We start from the raw sequence: 18,043 nt of genomic DNA on the forward strand, positions 1-18,043 counted from the left end.
TTTGTAAAAAAAAATGTCTTTAAGCAAATTTATGACAGTTGTAAAACTTTTGCTTTATTCGAACAGCTGTGAAGTAACCTCAAGCAACTCTAGGTATTCATTTTTTTTATATTTGAATAGATGGAAAACAAACCAGTTTCTTCTTTATTTGTGTACCAATACATGTTGCTGTTAAGCATGAGTTTAAGTTTTAACAGAGTTACTTTTAACGGAATAATTTAAAAGTTTATTAATTAATTGTTTCAAATTTACCATTATGTGCAAACTACATCATGACATACATACATTTATTAAAAGAGTACTGCGCGTTCCTCTGTTGAGTACTGTTCTTGCGGTAGAAGTATGCCAGTAGCCCCGTCAGGACAGCAATAATGATGATTGAGATGACGCTGACGGCGATCAGGGGAGCCAGGAGGGAGCTGCCACCACCTTCGCCATCGGATCCACCGACTGACTCTGTGTTGAATGAGAAAGTGTATTAAGCTAATGTGGTTGAAGACCAGAAACTTCTAAGTAAGCTACCGACTGATCCAACAGGACTGCACCAATAAAGCTTAAGATGACACTCCTATTGAAAAACAGTGCAAACACATGTATAACAAACGTACATTGTGGGTGATAAACCTTTAACTTCTTACTAAATAATACATTAATGGAATTTTTTAAATATTAATTACTGATAAGATTGAAACCGTGTATTAAATAGCTGAAAACGCACAAACATTATATGATAATAATAATAATAATAATAATAATAATAATAATAATAATAATAATAATAATAATATCTTTATTTTAAGAAGGTGACATATTAAGATCATGTACAAAACTACAGAATCTTATTTTCGATATGGCCCTCTGAAACAGAATGAAAATATGGCAAATAATCATAAGACAAACATGAAGACGATGCTAACAACGATGACGATGATGATGATGATTATAAGTATGCTGTTGATGCTGACGATAATGATGCATATGATGACATGATGATGATGTTGAAACAATATTAGACAGATACTCTCAGTTAAATATAATTATGAATAAAACATCACAATTTGTATAATCACAAGTTTCCTATGAGGTACTGTTTGACCTTTATTTTATACGTATTAAAGTTTTTTGATTCTCGTATTTCCAAAGGTATATTATTCCAAACAATTCTGCTGTAATATGTAAACGATGCTTTCATATAATTAGTACGAGGTCTAGTTTGTAAAACAATATCTTTGTGTGCCATTGATCTTAGCATATATACATTATTGTCTGAAACTGTTACTAATTCTGACATATATGATGGAGCCATGCTATTCAACGTCTTGTAAACTAATACTGCTGCGTGGTATTTACATCTATCCGAGAAGTTTAGCCATTTTAGTTCTTTAAATAGATTTGTTGATGAATCTCGTTTAGATTTACCAAGTATGATTTTTGCAATTCGTTTTTGTAAGTTATTTATTTTATTCACATATGAATTGGTTCCCTTGCCCCAGACCAAGCAGCCGTAATCAAAATTTGGCAGAATATATGCATTGTAAAACATTCGTTTTGTATCAGGTGTGAGGAAATATATTATATTTTCTTATTCAGATTTTTACAAACATAATCGATTTGCACATGCCAGTTTAGTGTATTATCTATATACAACCCTAATAACTTTTGCACAACAACATTAACTATTTGAACATCATTAATACAAAGTTCAAGATTCCCAGTGTTTTTTAATTTATTTGCAGACCCTATTAACATGCATTTAGTCTTGGAAGGATGCAATGACATATTATTTAGTTGACACCACTTATTAACATAATTTAAATGATGTTGTAATTTATTTTGAATATCCGTCAACTGATATCCAGATTCATAAAGTGTTGAGTCATCTGCATATAGATCTATATTTAATGTTGGATGCATAACTGCAATATCATTTATGTATAAAATAAAAAGCAAGGGTCCCAGTATGGAACCCTGGGGTACCCCAGATGTAACAGTGAGTTTTTGCGATTTAATTTTGCCAATCTTTACAATTTGGTTTCTATTTTCAAGATATGATTTAAACAAATTCAATGCTATTTCAGAAAAATGATACAGTTTCAATTTATAAAGAAGAATTTCATGATCAACTAAATCGAAAGCTTTTCTCAAATCCAAAAATATCGCACCAACTAGTTTACCACTGTCAACATCTTTAAGCCAAGTATCTATAAGTCTTATTAGAGCAGTGTTACATGAATGGTGTTTTCTAAATCCAGATTGTGTTTTGTGTATGACATCGGTTTTCTCAAAGTACAACTGTACCTGTGTCGCTATATGCCTTTCAAAGATTTTTGATATAGTTGGGAGTATTGAAATGGGGCGGTAATTATTGGGGTCCTCTTTGTTGCCCGACTTGAAAATTGGTATTACTCGTGCTTCTTTCAGTTTATCAGGGAAAACTCCATGCGCTATACTACTGTTGATAATTGATGCTATACAAGGTGTAATAGTATCACCACATTGCTTCAAAATTTTGGGGCCTACTCCATCTATGCCTGTGGCCTTTCCAACATTTAATTTATCAATAATAGTATGGACTTCATAAGGGGTAATATGTTTAATCTCAAACCTATTTGTACCTAGTTTTGTATCTAGAATATGTTTTAAGTTTCTAAAATTTGTATTCAAAAACTTTGTTTTATTTATAATGTTTGAAATGCTTACAAAATGACTGTTTAATTCGTTTACAATATTTGACGGATCTTCAACCGGAAATTCATTAAATGTCATTTTATGAGGTAATGCTGTCACAGTTGATTGATTCAAATGTGAAATATCTTTTAGATTTTTCCATAAATATGTCGGATTTTTATTGTCTTTTATTGCATTGTTGAAAAAATTCTTTTTACTTTTCTTTATCATAGAAGTTACTTTATTTCTAAGTATTTTATACTGGTCTATGTTGCCAGTTTTTCGGCATTTATCCCTGTGATTTATTATAGATATAATTTCCTCAGTAAACCAATCAGGCTGATTCTCGCGTTTCACACGTTTATCTTTGACTGGGGCATGTTTAGATAAAATGCCATTTAGAATTTCATAAAATCGTTTCAGTGCATCATTGGAATTTGACAATGAGTCTATTTCATCCAGTCCTGAAAACATCAATTCTGCCTGAAAAGCTTCTTTTTCAAATTTCTTAAAAGATCTATATTGTATAACTGTATGGCTATTAGGGGCCAATTTTGGTAATTTGTCTGTAATAGAATGTGTGAAACAAACGGGAAAGTGGTCACTTAGTGATAAGTGAGACACACACCATTCAGTTACATGATTACTCATATTCGTATATAAATGATCTATTATAGTAGAGTTATTTTTTGAAATTCTTGTTGGTGATTTGATTAATTGTTCCAAGCCATACTTCGTGGTAAGATCTGCCCATTTAGTGTTGTTATATTTGCCACTTTCCGGCGAATAATTGATATTAAAATCTCCAATTAAATGAAACCCAATATTAGAACTATCAGCTATTTCTAACTGCTTATCATATAAGTCAATCCATTTTTGTTGGGAGTTCGGAGGTCGATAAATGAAATTGATTAAGAACGATTTGCAATATAGACCATTAATTTCAAGCCAAATCGATTCAATGTCATTTACCTCGAGATCTAGACGTCTACGGTACTGTATATTATTGTTCACGTAAACAAGAATACCCCCTCCCTTTTTATGTTCTCGGTCTTTCCTTTCAAACGTGTAATTCTTAACTTGCAGCATATTGTCATTGATATCTGCGTGTAAAAAAGTTTCACATAAACCTAATATATTTGGCAAATGACATACGTTTAAGTGTGCACACCGAACACCCTTCTTATCAAACATGAACACAGTGTCACCTTGAGAAGAGGCTGCTGGAGTATATGTGTTTCCATTTGTTTCCATATTTGTATTAATACACTGCGAATTATGACTACCCCCCAACACACTCGTGCAATTTAGTTGACAGCATTTTTGGCTTATTATGGTGCTTACGTTGTTATCGGAATCGGTAATAATTTTATCAGATTTAATATCGGTTCCTAGCGAGTTGACGTGACCGTATAACGCAACATTATTTTCGATACAATTTGTGCTAGATCTATTCTCATTTTGCCAGACGTCGTATGTTAACTCAGAATGTATACTTTCGATGTTTTTACACGTTTCAATTTGGTCAACACACATAACTTGCCTAAAAAAACTGCATGAACATATTACCTCAAATAGGTGAGTGTTAAAAGATTTACAGTGATCAGCTATCGTCTCATAAGGTAGAACTACCGTGTTGTTGGAGCTTTCTTTCAAATTAAACACAGTATCCTTTAAAAGAACTAATTTTTCCGATACCTATTAATCCTTTCGGGTAAATTAAAACAATTGTATTAATTGTCGTACATCTTATTTTGGGAGTAATAGTGTATTTTTAAGATGACATGGACGGTTGAGAGAAAGAGTTCCAATCTCCGCTGCAATAAAACGCAGCTACCGATTACAGTCAACCCCGTTGGCTCGAACTCGCTTGGCTCGAATTCCTCTTTGGCTCAAACAAGATGTAAAGGACCGATTTCCTTAAATTGAAAGAAAAGAATCCCACTTGGCTAGAATTTTCCAAGGCTCGAGGCATTTACACCGGTCCCTGGGAGTTCGAGCCCAAGGGGTTCGACTTTTTGTAAAAAATATATTGTAATTTAAAGAAAATTAAAAAACTTTGGCATTAAATGTGTCAAAATGAGTCACAATCTAAACACGTTAAATCATTTTAAGATAATGTTTGTGTTCACTTGAAGTATTCCAGAATTGAAGGAGATTATGCACTAGTCAATTGTAACCACGGCCCCCCAGGTCTGGAGAATAACGGGGACTTTGACTTTCGGTCCAGCCAACCCCGGGTAAAATCCCCGACATGCGGGGACGAACAGTTGGTTAAATCCCCGCCAAATGCCCCTGCACCCCAGGGACCCTAGGTAGGCCAAATCCCCGCTATATTTAAAGCGAAGACAAAACCACCGCATTCACCCGGCTATGCGGGGCCACCTGAAAGGTAAAAACACGGCCCATTTCCCCGGCTATACACGGTATACCCCCGGACCTGGGGGGGGGGAGGCAGGGGGCGTGGTTACAATTGACTGGTGCATTATTGATTAAGACTTTTTTAAATAGAGCCCGACACTCACCACACGAGCTGAGCTGGTCAAACTGCCACGTCCCGTCTGGCCCACACTCCACTGATGTAAAGCCGCTGGCCTGGTAGCCGTCCGAACACTGAAGCTGGACACTGGTCACTTCACCCGTAGTGGACATCACATACTCTCCGTTAGCGGGGATTGGCAGACTCGCACACTTCACTGAAATACAAAAAAATAGTTGATGCATGTATAACTGTCCGCACTTGACCACCGTCCATACGCTCGCCTGGTAGCAGTCCGTTTATTGTAGCTGGACACTGGTCGCTTCACCCCTACTGGAAAACACAAACTCTACGTTAGCAGGGGGTGGCAGACTCGTACAAGTCAATGACATACCAAAATATATGATGCATGTACATTTATACATGTCCGCACTTGACCACATACCACCCGCTGGACACTGGTCACGTCTTTAGTAGAGGCTATCACAAACTCGCTATTGGTGGAGTCAGTAGACACGTGCATATGACTGGAGGAGCGAAAGAAACCGCAATGTGCAGCCATGTAACGTCCGTTGTACGCGTCCGTTCAAAGTCAGTAAAAATAAATTGCCAATGATAATAAACCCTTTTAGGTCTGACAAGATTAAATAAATTACAATTGTACATACCGCATTGCGGTACACTTCCAGTCCAGACACCAGCGCCCGAGCATGTTGTTGACGTGTTTCCGTTCAACGTCGTTCCCACATCACACGTAAACGTCGCTACCGTAACTGTGCCGTTTGAGGAGAAGGTAAAACTGCCGTCTGTAGGGCTAGTCAGACTTTGGCATTCAGCTGCAATATTGATTTATCAGACGTTGGAGTTGATGATGTGTGAATATAAATTTCAAATTTAACAAGAGTGACACTCACAAAATACGCCCATCAATAATTTCTTGGATTCTAAGACAACTTACTGTCACATTGGCCCTTTGAGAAGCAAGCTTTTCAAGAAGCAAATGATTTGGCACAATATGGCATTAACAGTAGAATTTTTTTATTTTAATTCGAGGGTTTCGAGTCAAAAGGTGCTAAAATGTCTATAATTTTCATTGGCGGTAATTGCTTGCCCTTTGGTTTTTGATTTTCGAATTGCAATGTGTCTCCAAGAGATGATTCATCCTTAATCGTACCCAAGAGACAATCAGTGTGTACTTGGCAAAGCATTTATACCGGCAAACATTCTTGGTAAAGATTTTATAGCTACAAACATTTTCAGCAAGTTTGGTGAAGGTCAGATGAGAATTGTTCAAGTTAGAGAGTAGACAAAGCTTAAATGGCAAGGGCAGTAATCCTGAAGTGCTTCGGGGCATTTGGCTGATTATCATACTTGACCGATTTATTTTACCAACAAATATTTTCAGCAAGTTTGGTGAAGATCAGATGATAACTGTTCAAATTAGACAGTGGACAAAGCAAAAATGGCAAATTTTGACCAATTCAAGGGCCATAATCCTGAAGAGCCTGGCTGGTTATAGAACTTTGCCAAGAATATATACCAACAAACATTTATAGTAGCAAGTTTGGTGAAATTCGGATAAAAACTGTTCAAGTTTGAGAGTAGACAAAGCTAAAATGGCCAATTTTGATAAATTCAGGGGGCCATAACTCTGGAATGCCTAAAGCGATTTGGCTGGTTATCGAACTTGACCTAGATATTTCACCAACAAACACTTTCATGAAGTTTGGTGGAAATTGGATGAGAAATGCTCAAGTTAGAGAGCGGACAAAGCTAAAATGGACAATTTTGACAAATTCAGGGGGCCATAACTCTGGAGTGCCTAAAGCGATTTGGCTGGTTATCGAACTTGACCTAGATATTTCACCAACAAAAACTTTCATGAAGTTTGGTGGAAATTGGATGAGAAATGCTCAAGTTAGAGAGCGGACAACATTGTGGAGGCGCCCGCCCGCCCGCCGCCCGCCCAATTTTGACAAATTCAGGGGGCCATAACTCTGGAGTGCCTAAAGCGATTTGGCTGGTTATCGAACTTGTCCTAGATATTTCACCAACAAACACTTTCATGAAGTTTGGTGGAAATTGGATGAGAAATGTTCAAGTTAGAGAGCGGACAACATTGTGGAGCCGCCCGCCCGCCCGCCGCCCGCCGCCCGCCCGCCATGGGTGTTCCCATAATACGGCCATCGTAAGATAGGCGTATAAAAATGAAATCATGTTTTCGTGATACATGTATAAAACTGGTTACAGATGTATGATAAAAAATATTTTATGACAGTGCAAAACTGCTTTAGACCTCAAGTTATCTACCTCACTCTTAGAAAAATATATTAGAATAATTATTTTAGCTTGAACATGCAAATAATTATTCTTTACATTTCTCCATTCTAAAATAGACAGATTAAGTTTGTGTCAGGCTTACAACAAGTTGGCGGTGATTCCAGCCATCCCTGGCCGCTGCTTCCACACTCAATGAGGCGTTGCCCTTCAAGGCTGTACCCGACGTCACAAGAGTACATGGCCACCAGTCCGTCCGTCTGTACTGAGCCATCAGTCAGAGGGTGGGGGTCAACACACACTATACAACGAAATAAAATGATGAATAAGTATGAATATGAATACAAATTTACGTGTTTGCATAGCTGTAACAGTGGCCTAGCCCTCATCGTCCTCCCCTCACCCCTCCCTGTCTCCATTCTCTCAACCCCTCCCTCACACAGCTCTATGAATAACTTACCGCAAACGGGTATTTCCGACCACACACCGGAAGTTCCACACGTGACGTTTGTTGACGTCAGTCCGGTGTCTTTCAGCACATATCCGTCACTGCACGTAAACGTCACAGTCGTCGTAAGACCGTCTGTGCTGGCTGTGACATCACCATTTTCGTTTGTAAGTGCTGGACATTCCACTAAACAAGGAAAAGACATTGGTGTTATTCTGAACAGGAAAACGAGGGTGTTATGCATTATGATTGTATATAGCCGGTAAAAGCGGTTTGACGCAACGTCAAAACGTCAGACCAACTCGAGAGCCCTTACACACAGTTGATGCATTTTTCTGGCCAAGTCTGTAGTGTTTAAAATTAAATGATTTATGTATTAGAACGGAAATCAGAATAGAGGTGTGCGTTTCACGGTGTATGTGTTATCAATATTTACTGAACGTTCACTGAGCAGTGCGTCATGTTAGTGAACATTATCTGTCAATAATTGAAGATGACGCGTGACACCAATTTGCACCGAAGAAAGCTATCATACACAAGCAATTGAAAAAAATATTTCATTAAGAAATATGTATCTTTCGAAAGAGAATATGTGCAAGATTAAAATGGACGTCACTTTTGTATGCTTTACAGTAATAAATGGAATAAGGGCGTCACACTTGTTAGTCTGACGTTTTGACATTACGGCAATACGAATCAGCAGTTTTTCCACAAAGCCACCTTTGAAAATGCTGTTTACAAATACTTAATCTATATAATGTATTACAACTTATTTAGGAATTTGTTTTAATTGTACCACATTCTGGCGGACTCGGCGACCACATGCCGTCAGAGAGGCAGACGAGGGTTGCGGTCCCTGCCAACGTTGTACCGACGTCACACGTGTACGAGGCGATCGTGTGTGTGCCGTTTGTGGAAGTGCTAGTTCCGCTATGTGTGACCATGGGAAGAGAGGCACAGGTGGCTGTAATTAAGATGGACATTAGACAATAATGATTACAGAGAAAAACGTACATAATTATTTTTACCTATAAAACATGGAAGGATCAGCACTAAACGGCCGTAACTCCATCAGATGTTAAATAGAGTAACGCCCGTCTAGCCTCAAGCCCTCGAAATGCTAACTTCCAGCAAGACTTTTGATAAACAAAATGGCGGTCAACACTTTTTCTTCTTTTTTGCCCCAAGAAAATGAAAAAAAAAAAAAAAACGAAAAAACTAGAATGTGTCTTGAAACATTTGACACGAAAGACACTACAAAGAATACCAGCAAAAGCAGTGCAAGATAGTGCTTCACACGTGCATACATGTTCAGAAACGCGTTATTCGCTTGTCATTGATAAAATACAGAACATAGAAGTAAAGCAGATTTTCCTTACATCGGAACCAAAGATCATTGACGTGTGTGCAAAACAGAATGTAGTTCATGAATGTGGAGGGGCTAGTAGGCTCCTTGTTATAAAGTTGCTGTGGTGCACGTGTAATTCAGTTTACCACACGACGTCTCCGTACTGGTCCACGATCCATCAGACAGACATGTGGGTGACGCCTCTCCCTGCACAGTAAACCCGACCTTACATTTAACGTCAGCGCTTGTGGTCTGTCCGTCCGTCACCAAGGTAACGCTCCCTGATGCCGGTTGTAATAAGTCTGCACACCTAGCTGTTTTTTACAATTGAAATTTTGACAAGCATTTGATTAAGGTATGCGACCAACAAATGTGTGAACTTATGATGCCTGATGCCCCTATATTATTTTGGTATCATTTTAAAGGGTGTGATATGAAGAGAAAGGCTCGTCCGCTTCGCTCACTAAGCCCATTCTTAGTCATTAAAATGTTACTTCAGGTCACCTGCCTCTTACTTACTACATTTACAGCCATAATTTAGTACTAGGCTTAATCATTAAGAATTCTAACTTTCGCGGGTGTTTAAAGGTCCCCCAACTGCCACTCATTCCATCCACACTCCCTGTGTCAGAGTTTGCGTTGGTAATGTATCAGTCTATGAGGTTGTATTGTAAGTCGGTTAGATGACCTGAAGTAAATGCTAATGATTAAGAAAACTGATAAAAACGAGTTTAATTAATTGCGTTCTGATAACCACGAATGGGATATTCTATTTTTATTGTTAATGATAATTTGATGTTTAACAACGCTTAATACGTAAAAAGTAGCTTTATAGTAAAACATATACAAAGACGTTATTTCATGATCAAACCATTCAGTCATTTTTTGTTAGAAGCCTTTCCAAGCTAAGCAAAAGCAAAACCATGCTTGGTTTGTAAAGCATTCTTACTGCAATTTGGCAGCGCCGACGCCCAGCCGCCGCCATTTTGATCACACGTCACCGTCTGTCCGCCGACCAAAGTGTAGCCAGCGTCACACGAAAACGTCACCGTCATACCGTCATCCGACACGTTGAACGTACCGCCAACGTGTGATGAAGGGGTTTCGCATACTGAAATATCAAACTTGATATAACATAGAAATTTGCATTTTGAAAACACGCTTTTATTAAAGAGGAGCAGCAGATAAGGTTCTAGCACATAATCAATTTATAGATTTGGAACTTGCAATTATGTTGAATGATTTTGATTTAAACATACCGTCGTGTATATATCAAAGGACAGATATAAAGGCTGACAGTTTTTCTAGAACTGTTTTTTACAAATTGTTTTTTTTTTGTACCGAACTTAACAATCATATTTTTCTTCAAAAAATCATTTCAATATGTTGTATAATTACCACACTGGGAAGGCTCTGAGCTCCACATGCCATCCACCCCACATGTCAGCATAGCCTCCCCAAGCACCTGGTAGCCGTAAGGGCAACTGTAGGACGCCAGGGTCGTGGAGCCGTCTGTTGTCAACTCGAAACCCCCGGATGGTATGGCGACTGCTGGGAGATCCGAACAGGCCACTAAGCAGAAATATCGTTAATTATGTACACTTTTCAAACATGTTTTTAATATTTATTCCTTAATGTAGTTTACATACTCGGGTGAAACTAAAATATATGGAAATGCTTGCTAAAGTGCCTATAATGCAGGTTCACGTTTTTGTGTACACTGACACTATAAGATTTCAAAGCAAAGACAACGTTTTACCACATGTTGGAGTTCCCGTCAGCGTCCATGTTCCGTCCGTCAAGCACTCTGCATATCCCTCCCCAGATATAGAGTAACCAAGTCCGCAGCTATACTGTAGAGTGGATAGGGTTCCGTTGGTCGTCAACGAAACATTTCCGTTTGTCGGTGGAACTAGGTCTTCACATTTTGCTAAAAAATGGTAAAGGGCAACGTAATTGGTAACGGGCGGAACACTTGGTAAAGGACGGTACAATTGGTATGGTTGGACGATTGGTAACGGGCGGGACAATTGGTAAAGTGCGGAACAATTTGAAAAGGGTGATCCAATTAGAAAAGGGCGGAATAATTGATAAAGATGGGAAGAGTTGGTAAAGGGCGGACGAATTGGTAAAGGACGGAAAATGTTAAAGGTGCGGAACAAATGGTAATGGAAGGAACAGTGGTAAAGGTCGGGACAATTAGTAAAGGGTAACCAATTGGTAAAGAGCGGAACAATTAGTAAAGGGTGGAACAAATGGTAAAGGAAGGAAAATGGTAAAGGGCGGAACAAATGGTAAAAGACGGAACAAGTGGTAAAGGGCGGAACAATTGGCAAAGGGCGGTACATTTGGTAAAGGGCGAAACAATTGGCAAAGGGCGGAACAAATGGTAAAGGGTGGAACAATTGGCAAAGGGCGGAACAATTGGTAAAGAGTGGAACAATTGGCAAAGGGCGGAACTTTTGGCTAAGGGCGGAACAATTGGTAAAGAGTGGAACAATTGGCAAAGGGCGGTACAATTGGCAAAGGGCGGTACAATTGGCAAAGGGCGGAACAATTGGTAAAGAGTGGAACAATTGGCAAAGGGCGGAACTTTTGGCTAAGGGCGGAACAATTGGTAAAGAGTGGAACAATTGGCAAAGGGCGGAACAATTGGCAAAGGGCGGTACAATTGGTAAAGAGTGGAACAATTGGCAAAGGGCGGAACTTTTGGCAAAGGGCGGTACAATTGGCAAAGGGCGGAACAATTGGTAAAGAGTGGAACAATTGGCAAAGGGCGGAACAATTGGCAAAGGGCGGAACAATTGGTAAAGAGTGGAACAATTGGCAAAGGGCGGAACTTTTGGCAAAGGGCGGAACAAATGGTAAAGGGTGGAACAATTGGCAAAGGGCGGAACTTTTGGCAAAGGGCGGAACAAATGGTAAAAGGTGATATAATTGGTAAAGAGCGACTAATTTGTGAAGGGTGGCGATTGGTAAAAGAGCGGAACAATCGGTCAAAGTTCAGATTAGTTTAAACATTTTTTATTCAATGGTTACACACCTGTACAAATAGTGATTGAACCAGACAATAGCATATTTACACACACATTATTCAGCTTATTCTATTTTATCTTAACCAGTGCATGCTTACTGCAGTTGGGAAAGTCGACCTCCCATCCTGTTCCATCTGTACCACACACTGTATTAGCTGAACCGACCATTGTGTAGCCTTCTTCACACGCAAACACAACAAACATTTCATCGTCGGAAACAGTCACGGCCCGACCATCCTCTGTCGGCGGAGGTTCACAAACTGGAAACATGAAATTGAACTATTTAAATCGTCTGTGATTTGTTCAATTTCATGTTTATTTCGTGGCAAAAATGTATCGCAGACATAACAAAGTATTTGACAATTTAGGGCAAACAGGTTTCTTATTATGTGCGTGAATGCTGGGAAAAGAACCATCATCAACTTACTAAGAAATGTTTAGCATTGCTCTGAAATGTTAACAAATTGGCACTATGGTTAACAGTTATAATTAAATACAGGATATGGCTAATTGTTCTTCTTTAGTAAGTAACTGAGTGGTATTATACCACAGTCTGACGTTGAAGTACTCCAGCTGCCGTCTGCTCCACACGTCAAGGTCGACTCGCCGCTGACGATGTAATTGTCGGGACAATGATACGTCGCCGATGTGGTTGTACCGTTGGAAGTAACGTTGACATATCCGGTGCTTACAGAAACCTCTGGCAAACTGGGACATGATACTACAGACAGAAAGAAATGCACTAACATGCTGGCAAACTGTTTGCAATTCAGTGTATAATTACTAGATATTTTAAAGAGTTTTACTATGAACGAACATTCATGTCAGTATAACATTTTACGAATGTCTGGTCTGGTATTCAACATTGGTCTCAATTGGATCTAAGAACGATGTAGCTAATCGGATCACTTGTTAGTAATAACTGACCTACAGAGTCAATGAAGTCAATGATGTTTGACCCTAAGATAAACTTAAGTTGCATATTGAAACCACCCCAAAAGTACTTAAGAACCCCCAAGAAATACAACAGTAAAAAGATTAAGCAGAAGTTTCAACAATAGGAGAGTACCATTGTTAATCATAAATCTTAAGTAAAAATCTTGCTGGAGGTTGAGATTTCAATGTTTGCAAATATCACACATGTATATAGATAAACACAGGAGCGTATATACATATCGTACTAATTTGTAACACAAAATAAAACACAATCTTAAGATCAGCTACAAACCACATGTTGGACTATCAGCCGTCCACGTTCCGTCTTCCTGGCACGTTGGCGTCGAGTCTCCGTTCAGCGTTGATCCCACATTGCACGTGTACACTGCAGTCGTCTGTTGACTGTCAGTTACAAGTGTGACGTCACCGGAAGTTGGTAATGTTAAATCCTCACACTTAGCTGATAAAATACACATATATCATATAACTTTTATTGCAATGCTTTCACATACAGCAACATTCAACAACACGACACGGCCTAAAATTCCAAACTGATGTTCACAGTCTTTATAAAGTACAAAATTATCCATTCAAAGTAGACTCCTTAAAAAGGGTTACTCCAAGAGAAATTTACTTCTCATGGTGGCTGTTTTACACCATTTCGTGTTTTCGCATTTTGTTACCATTAACAAGTAAACATGTGCTGGGCGAATATGCAAAATAATGATGTGGCGCATTTTTGCCCTGCCCATGGGTGCATTTTCACCCTTCCGCCGCGAAATTGCGAATACATGAAACGCAGAAATCAGTGACTATAACTTACTGCAATTTGGGTACTCAAAGTTCCAGCCATTTCCTCCCGTATCACAACCAAACGTCGGTGTCCCGGACATTGTGTAGCCCGCTCCACACGAAAACGTCACAGACAGTCCGTCATCAGTTACATTGAACGCTCCGCCATCAGGAGCCGTAGGGGTCTCACAGACTGAAATTCAGTCAAGAAACGATGAATCTATATGAAGGCTTGTTCCTTTTTTCATTTCTTTTCATGTTCATTCCGTTTTATAGGACTAAGGAGTGGACTGAACGCACAATATGCATACTTTCTTTAAATATAGAACAGAACAGAGCAGAACATAATAGAACAACACTAAAATACCTAAAATCGTCCAAGTTTACTTTTTAATGTCAAAATCGAAGAAAAAAAATAATATACTTAGCTCACCACCTCGGACTTGAATTGTTAATCATTTTTGTTTATTATTATTATTATTATTATTTAATTATTTTTTTTTATTTTTTTTTTTTTGGGGGGGGGGAGGAGGATGGGGAGGGGGGGGCAAACCCCCTTCAAGTATTTTAAACGGTTATAATATCGGTTTTGAGGGAGGGGTGCATGTCAAAAGATTGCGACCATAAGTGATGCCCACTCTAACGTCAATTCCTGGACCCACCCCTGAAGAATACATTTATTTACTAGGAGGTTATACGCCCATGTGCCCGAATATCAAAATAGCGCCTAATACAAACATGTATACATGTAAATTTAAAGATATTGTTGCGTCCTTACCACAGTCGGAAGGCTCTGCACTCCAAATGCCGTCTGCGACACATGTCAGAACAGTTTCCCCCTGGACCTGGTAACCGGAAGGGCATGTGTACGTCGCCAAAGTGGTGGAACCGTTCGTTGTTAAGATGACGTCGCCGGATGTCACAGAAACTGGAGGAAGACTCGGACATGCCACTATAACAAAGACGAGTATTGGCGTTTGCATCATAACTGTAGGGGAAATTTTAAATCATACTACCACGAATACATACTTATATCAGACCAACTAAAAACAATGTTTATATTATCAGGTATTGAAGAGTCAGACAATTAAGCTATGTACACTCACAATAAACACAGAAAGGATTTTTTGAGGCACCTATGCTTTCATTTTTGGCACACAGATTCATTTTGGTACTGTGTTTATGAATTGTTTTTGAATATTCGATCGAAAAATAAAATGAAGGAAGTGAAATAAAAATTCAGTGGCTAAGGAACCAAAACATTATAGTTCGTGGCCTAACATGTTGGTTTGGAACTTTGAAACTTTTATGAACAAGAGCCCTACCACATGTTGGTGTCTCGGACGTGGTCCAAGTACCGTCATCTTGGCACTCTGCCGCACCAGTACCGGAAAGGGAATACCCAACCCCGCAACTATATACCACCGTCGTGTGGGTTCCGTTTGTCTCCACGGTCGAGTATCCCGCGGTAGGGGAACCCAGGTCATCGCACTTTGCTGGAAGATAAAGATAACGAGTCTTAGGTTCTAAAACCATGTTTAAAAAACAGTATGCACGTGAAAGGGGATTATAGTCTAGGTCACTGTATTTGTTTCCTTTATTTCCATTGGTTAAAGCGACATGTCAGTTCTGTAACACTTACTGCAATTGGGGGCATCCGTGGACCACCCGCTTCCGTCAGTGGCACACTCTAGCACGCTCGTCCCGGAAATGGTATACCCCTCCCCGCACGTAAACGTGGCGCTTAGGCCGTCAATCGAAGACGCCACGTTCCCTCCCGTAGACACAGGTGGTGTATCACAGACTGAAAGAAAAAACGCCACATGTTTTGACGGTAGCTGTGTACATGTATGAAAATTATTGTATACTACTTCACATTAACATAATAAAAAAAACTTCTTTATAAATTTATCGTATACCTGACAACACTCATCTAAAATATTGTTATTTCCAATTTATAGTATTTTTAACATTTTATTTTTTTATTTTTACACTTTTTCGTATACACTAATATTTACAATTTTGAAATTTGAAAAATTCCAAATAATTGTATTTAAACATTTTACTATACATTACATATAGCTACTACCTACCACAGTCCGAGGCAGGGGCGCTCCACGTCCCGTCAGTTCCACACGTTAACGTCTCTTCCCCACTCACAACGTAACCGTCGGGACAGACGTACGTCGCTGTTGTTGTGACACCGTCGCTGCTTATGTTAATGCTAGCAGTGCTTATTGCTACGTTTGGTAACTGGGGGCAGGTCACTAAAAGAAAACAACAGTGTGAATCCGGATCAAGAATTGAAACTGAGTTGCTTAGTATCTCTTTTCATACCATAATGCTTTGATGAAATAATTTTAAACGTAAAATCTTGTCAGGTCTTGCCCAAAAATTGAATGCAATAGGACCTCTACCAAGAAATAAATAAAAAGAAAATGCATTTTGAAAGGATCCCAAATTATTTTCCTGAGGATAAGTGCAATGAAACAATGCTTTAAATGAACACCTCAGCCAAGTGGTATTTGGGCACAGTTTAGTAGTTTTAAGTCGTGCTGGATGTTTTACATAAACAAGAGAGCCACAGAGCGAATGTCAACGATCGTCTGTATTGTTTTCTTTTAATAATTACAATGGAAAAAAAACAGTGGTAAACCCAGAAGTATTGGCTTTGCTTTACGATTTGCCCTCGGTAACATTTATACCAAATTTCAGTTGATTATCTTAAACAGTTTTCGCGTTAAGGTCAAGGATTAAGTTTTAAAAACGACGACGATAACTACGTCAAAGTTCAGAAAATATATCTCGACGTTCTCCTTAAAGAACAACAAAGAGACTAGATACGTCCTTCATTTAGCTTAATTTGTACTTCTCAACATTTTACGGACCACATGTAGGACTGACTGCCGTCCATGTTCCGTCCTCCGTGCACGAGGGCTGGGACTGTCCATCCAAGCTGGAACCTACGCTGCATGTGTACACCGCCGTCGTTTGTGAGCCGTCTGTCACCAGCGAAACGTTACCTGACGTTGGTGACGCCAGATCCTCACATTTAGCTGCAATATAGTAAAATAATTGTTCATGTGTAAATTGGTTGATGCATACGATTACTGCTGATTCTTATTCGACAAAACATGTGCCTTTATATGAAGTAAGTATTTAATAAGTATTATATTTATTAATGATACGTACAGCAGTTCGGGTAGGCTGCTGCCCAACCTCCACCCTCTGTGTCACAGGAGATGATCTGTGCCCCCGTCATCGTGTAGCCCGCCTCACACGTAAACGTCACAGACAAACCGTCCTCCGCCAACGTGAATTCGCCGCCGGTAGGCGTTGGAGGGTCCGCACATACTAAACATAATATTAGTCATATTCTCTTTAAAAATGTTTCTCCTAATGCATTTTAAGCAAATAAATTGCTAGCCACCGCCGAGCAACCTTGCTTCTAAGACATCATCTAGTACTTAAAGACAATTATTCAACAAAAGTAAATAAAAGAACACAATAAAATAACAAAAATAATTGTAGTTATGTACAATAAAATATCAATGCAGCCGATTTCCGTTCTTCGATAATACTGAAACAGTGACATAACAATCCATGGCAAGAACAATGTTTACCACAATCAGAAGGCTCCGCGTCCCATGTACCATTCGAACCACAAGTCAGGGTAGAGGCGCCCTTGACCTTGTACCCGTCCGGACAGTTGTAGTTGGCGACTGACTGAGAGCCGTTGGTACTGAGAGTCACATTTCCGGTTGATATCGATATGTCCGTCAGCGCGCCGCATGAAACTGGAAATACCCATCATGCATTGACCACACATTTTTATCAAAGGTATTGTAAATATTTTTCTTGAAAAAAATAATGAAATACATGTAGTGTTAATATTAGTAATAAATTACTTAATTGATGACATTATCGGGGATATGAACGCAGTTGAGCTGGTTTAAGTCCGTGTGGAGTCCTTCGCACTCCATACACTTTATCCAGCCCAACTGCGTTCATACACTGTTAATGACATCAATCTCGCAATTCATTCCTTAATTGAATTGAAT

At 39.1% G+C, this 18,043-nt stretch overlaps 1 protein-coding gene across 1 annotated transcript in view; it reads right to left on the bottom strand.

Moving 5' to 3' along the window:
- LOC128225884 (sushi, von Willebrand factor type A, EGF and pentraxin domain-containing protein 1-like) overlaps positions 1 to 18,043 on the bottom strand; it is a 42,624-nt gene that overhangs the window by 1,647 nt on the left and 22,934 nt on the right. The window contains exons 30-50 of the mRNA XM_052935783.1: positions 17,606 to 17,779; positions 17,175 to 17,336; positions 16,871 to 17,038; positions 16,076 to 16,249; positions 15,625 to 15,786; positions 15,308 to 15,478; positions 14,761 to 14,934; positions 14,014 to 14,175; positions 13,483 to 13,650; positions 12,802 to 12,975; positions 12,353 to 12,514; positions 10,979 to 11,149; positions 10,618 to 10,791; positions 10,169 to 10,330; positions 9,366 to 9,533; positions 8,668 to 8,835; positions 7,884 to 8,057; positions 7,569 to 7,724; positions 5,815 to 5,982; positions 5,193 to 5,363; positions 286 to 456 (exon numbers count right to left, since the gene is read on the bottom strand). Of these exons, the coding sequence (XP_052791743.1) occupies positions 286 to 456; positions 5,193 to 5,363; positions 5,815 to 5,982; positions 7,569 to 7,724; positions 7,884 to 8,057; positions 8,668 to 8,835; positions 9,366 to 9,533; positions 10,169 to 10,330; positions 10,618 to 10,791; positions 10,979 to 11,149; positions 12,353 to 12,514; positions 12,802 to 12,975; positions 13,483 to 13,650; positions 14,014 to 14,175; positions 14,761 to 14,934; positions 15,308 to 15,478; positions 15,625 to 15,786; positions 16,076 to 16,249; positions 16,871 to 17,038; positions 17,175 to 17,336; positions 17,606 to 17,779 (3,534 nt within the window). The remainder of the gene's footprint in view (positions 1 to 285; positions 457 to 5,192; positions 5,364 to 5,814; positions 5,983 to 7,568; positions 7,725 to 7,883; positions 8,058 to 8,667; positions 8,836 to 9,365; positions 9,534 to 10,168; positions 10,331 to 10,617; positions 10,792 to 10,978; positions 11,150 to 12,352; positions 12,515 to 12,801; positions 12,976 to 13,482; positions 13,651 to 14,013; positions 14,176 to 14,760; positions 14,935 to 15,307; positions 15,479 to 15,624; positions 15,787 to 16,075; positions 16,250 to 16,870; positions 17,039 to 17,174; positions 17,337 to 17,605; positions 17,780 to 18,043) is intronic.

The sequence above is a fragment of the Mya arenaria genome, chromosome 3, assembly GCF_026914265.1.
Source record: "Mya arenaria isolate MELC-2E11 chromosome 3, ASM2691426v1".
Lineage (NCBI taxonomy): Eukaryota > Metazoa > Mollusca > Bivalvia > Myida > Myidae > Mya > Mya arenaria.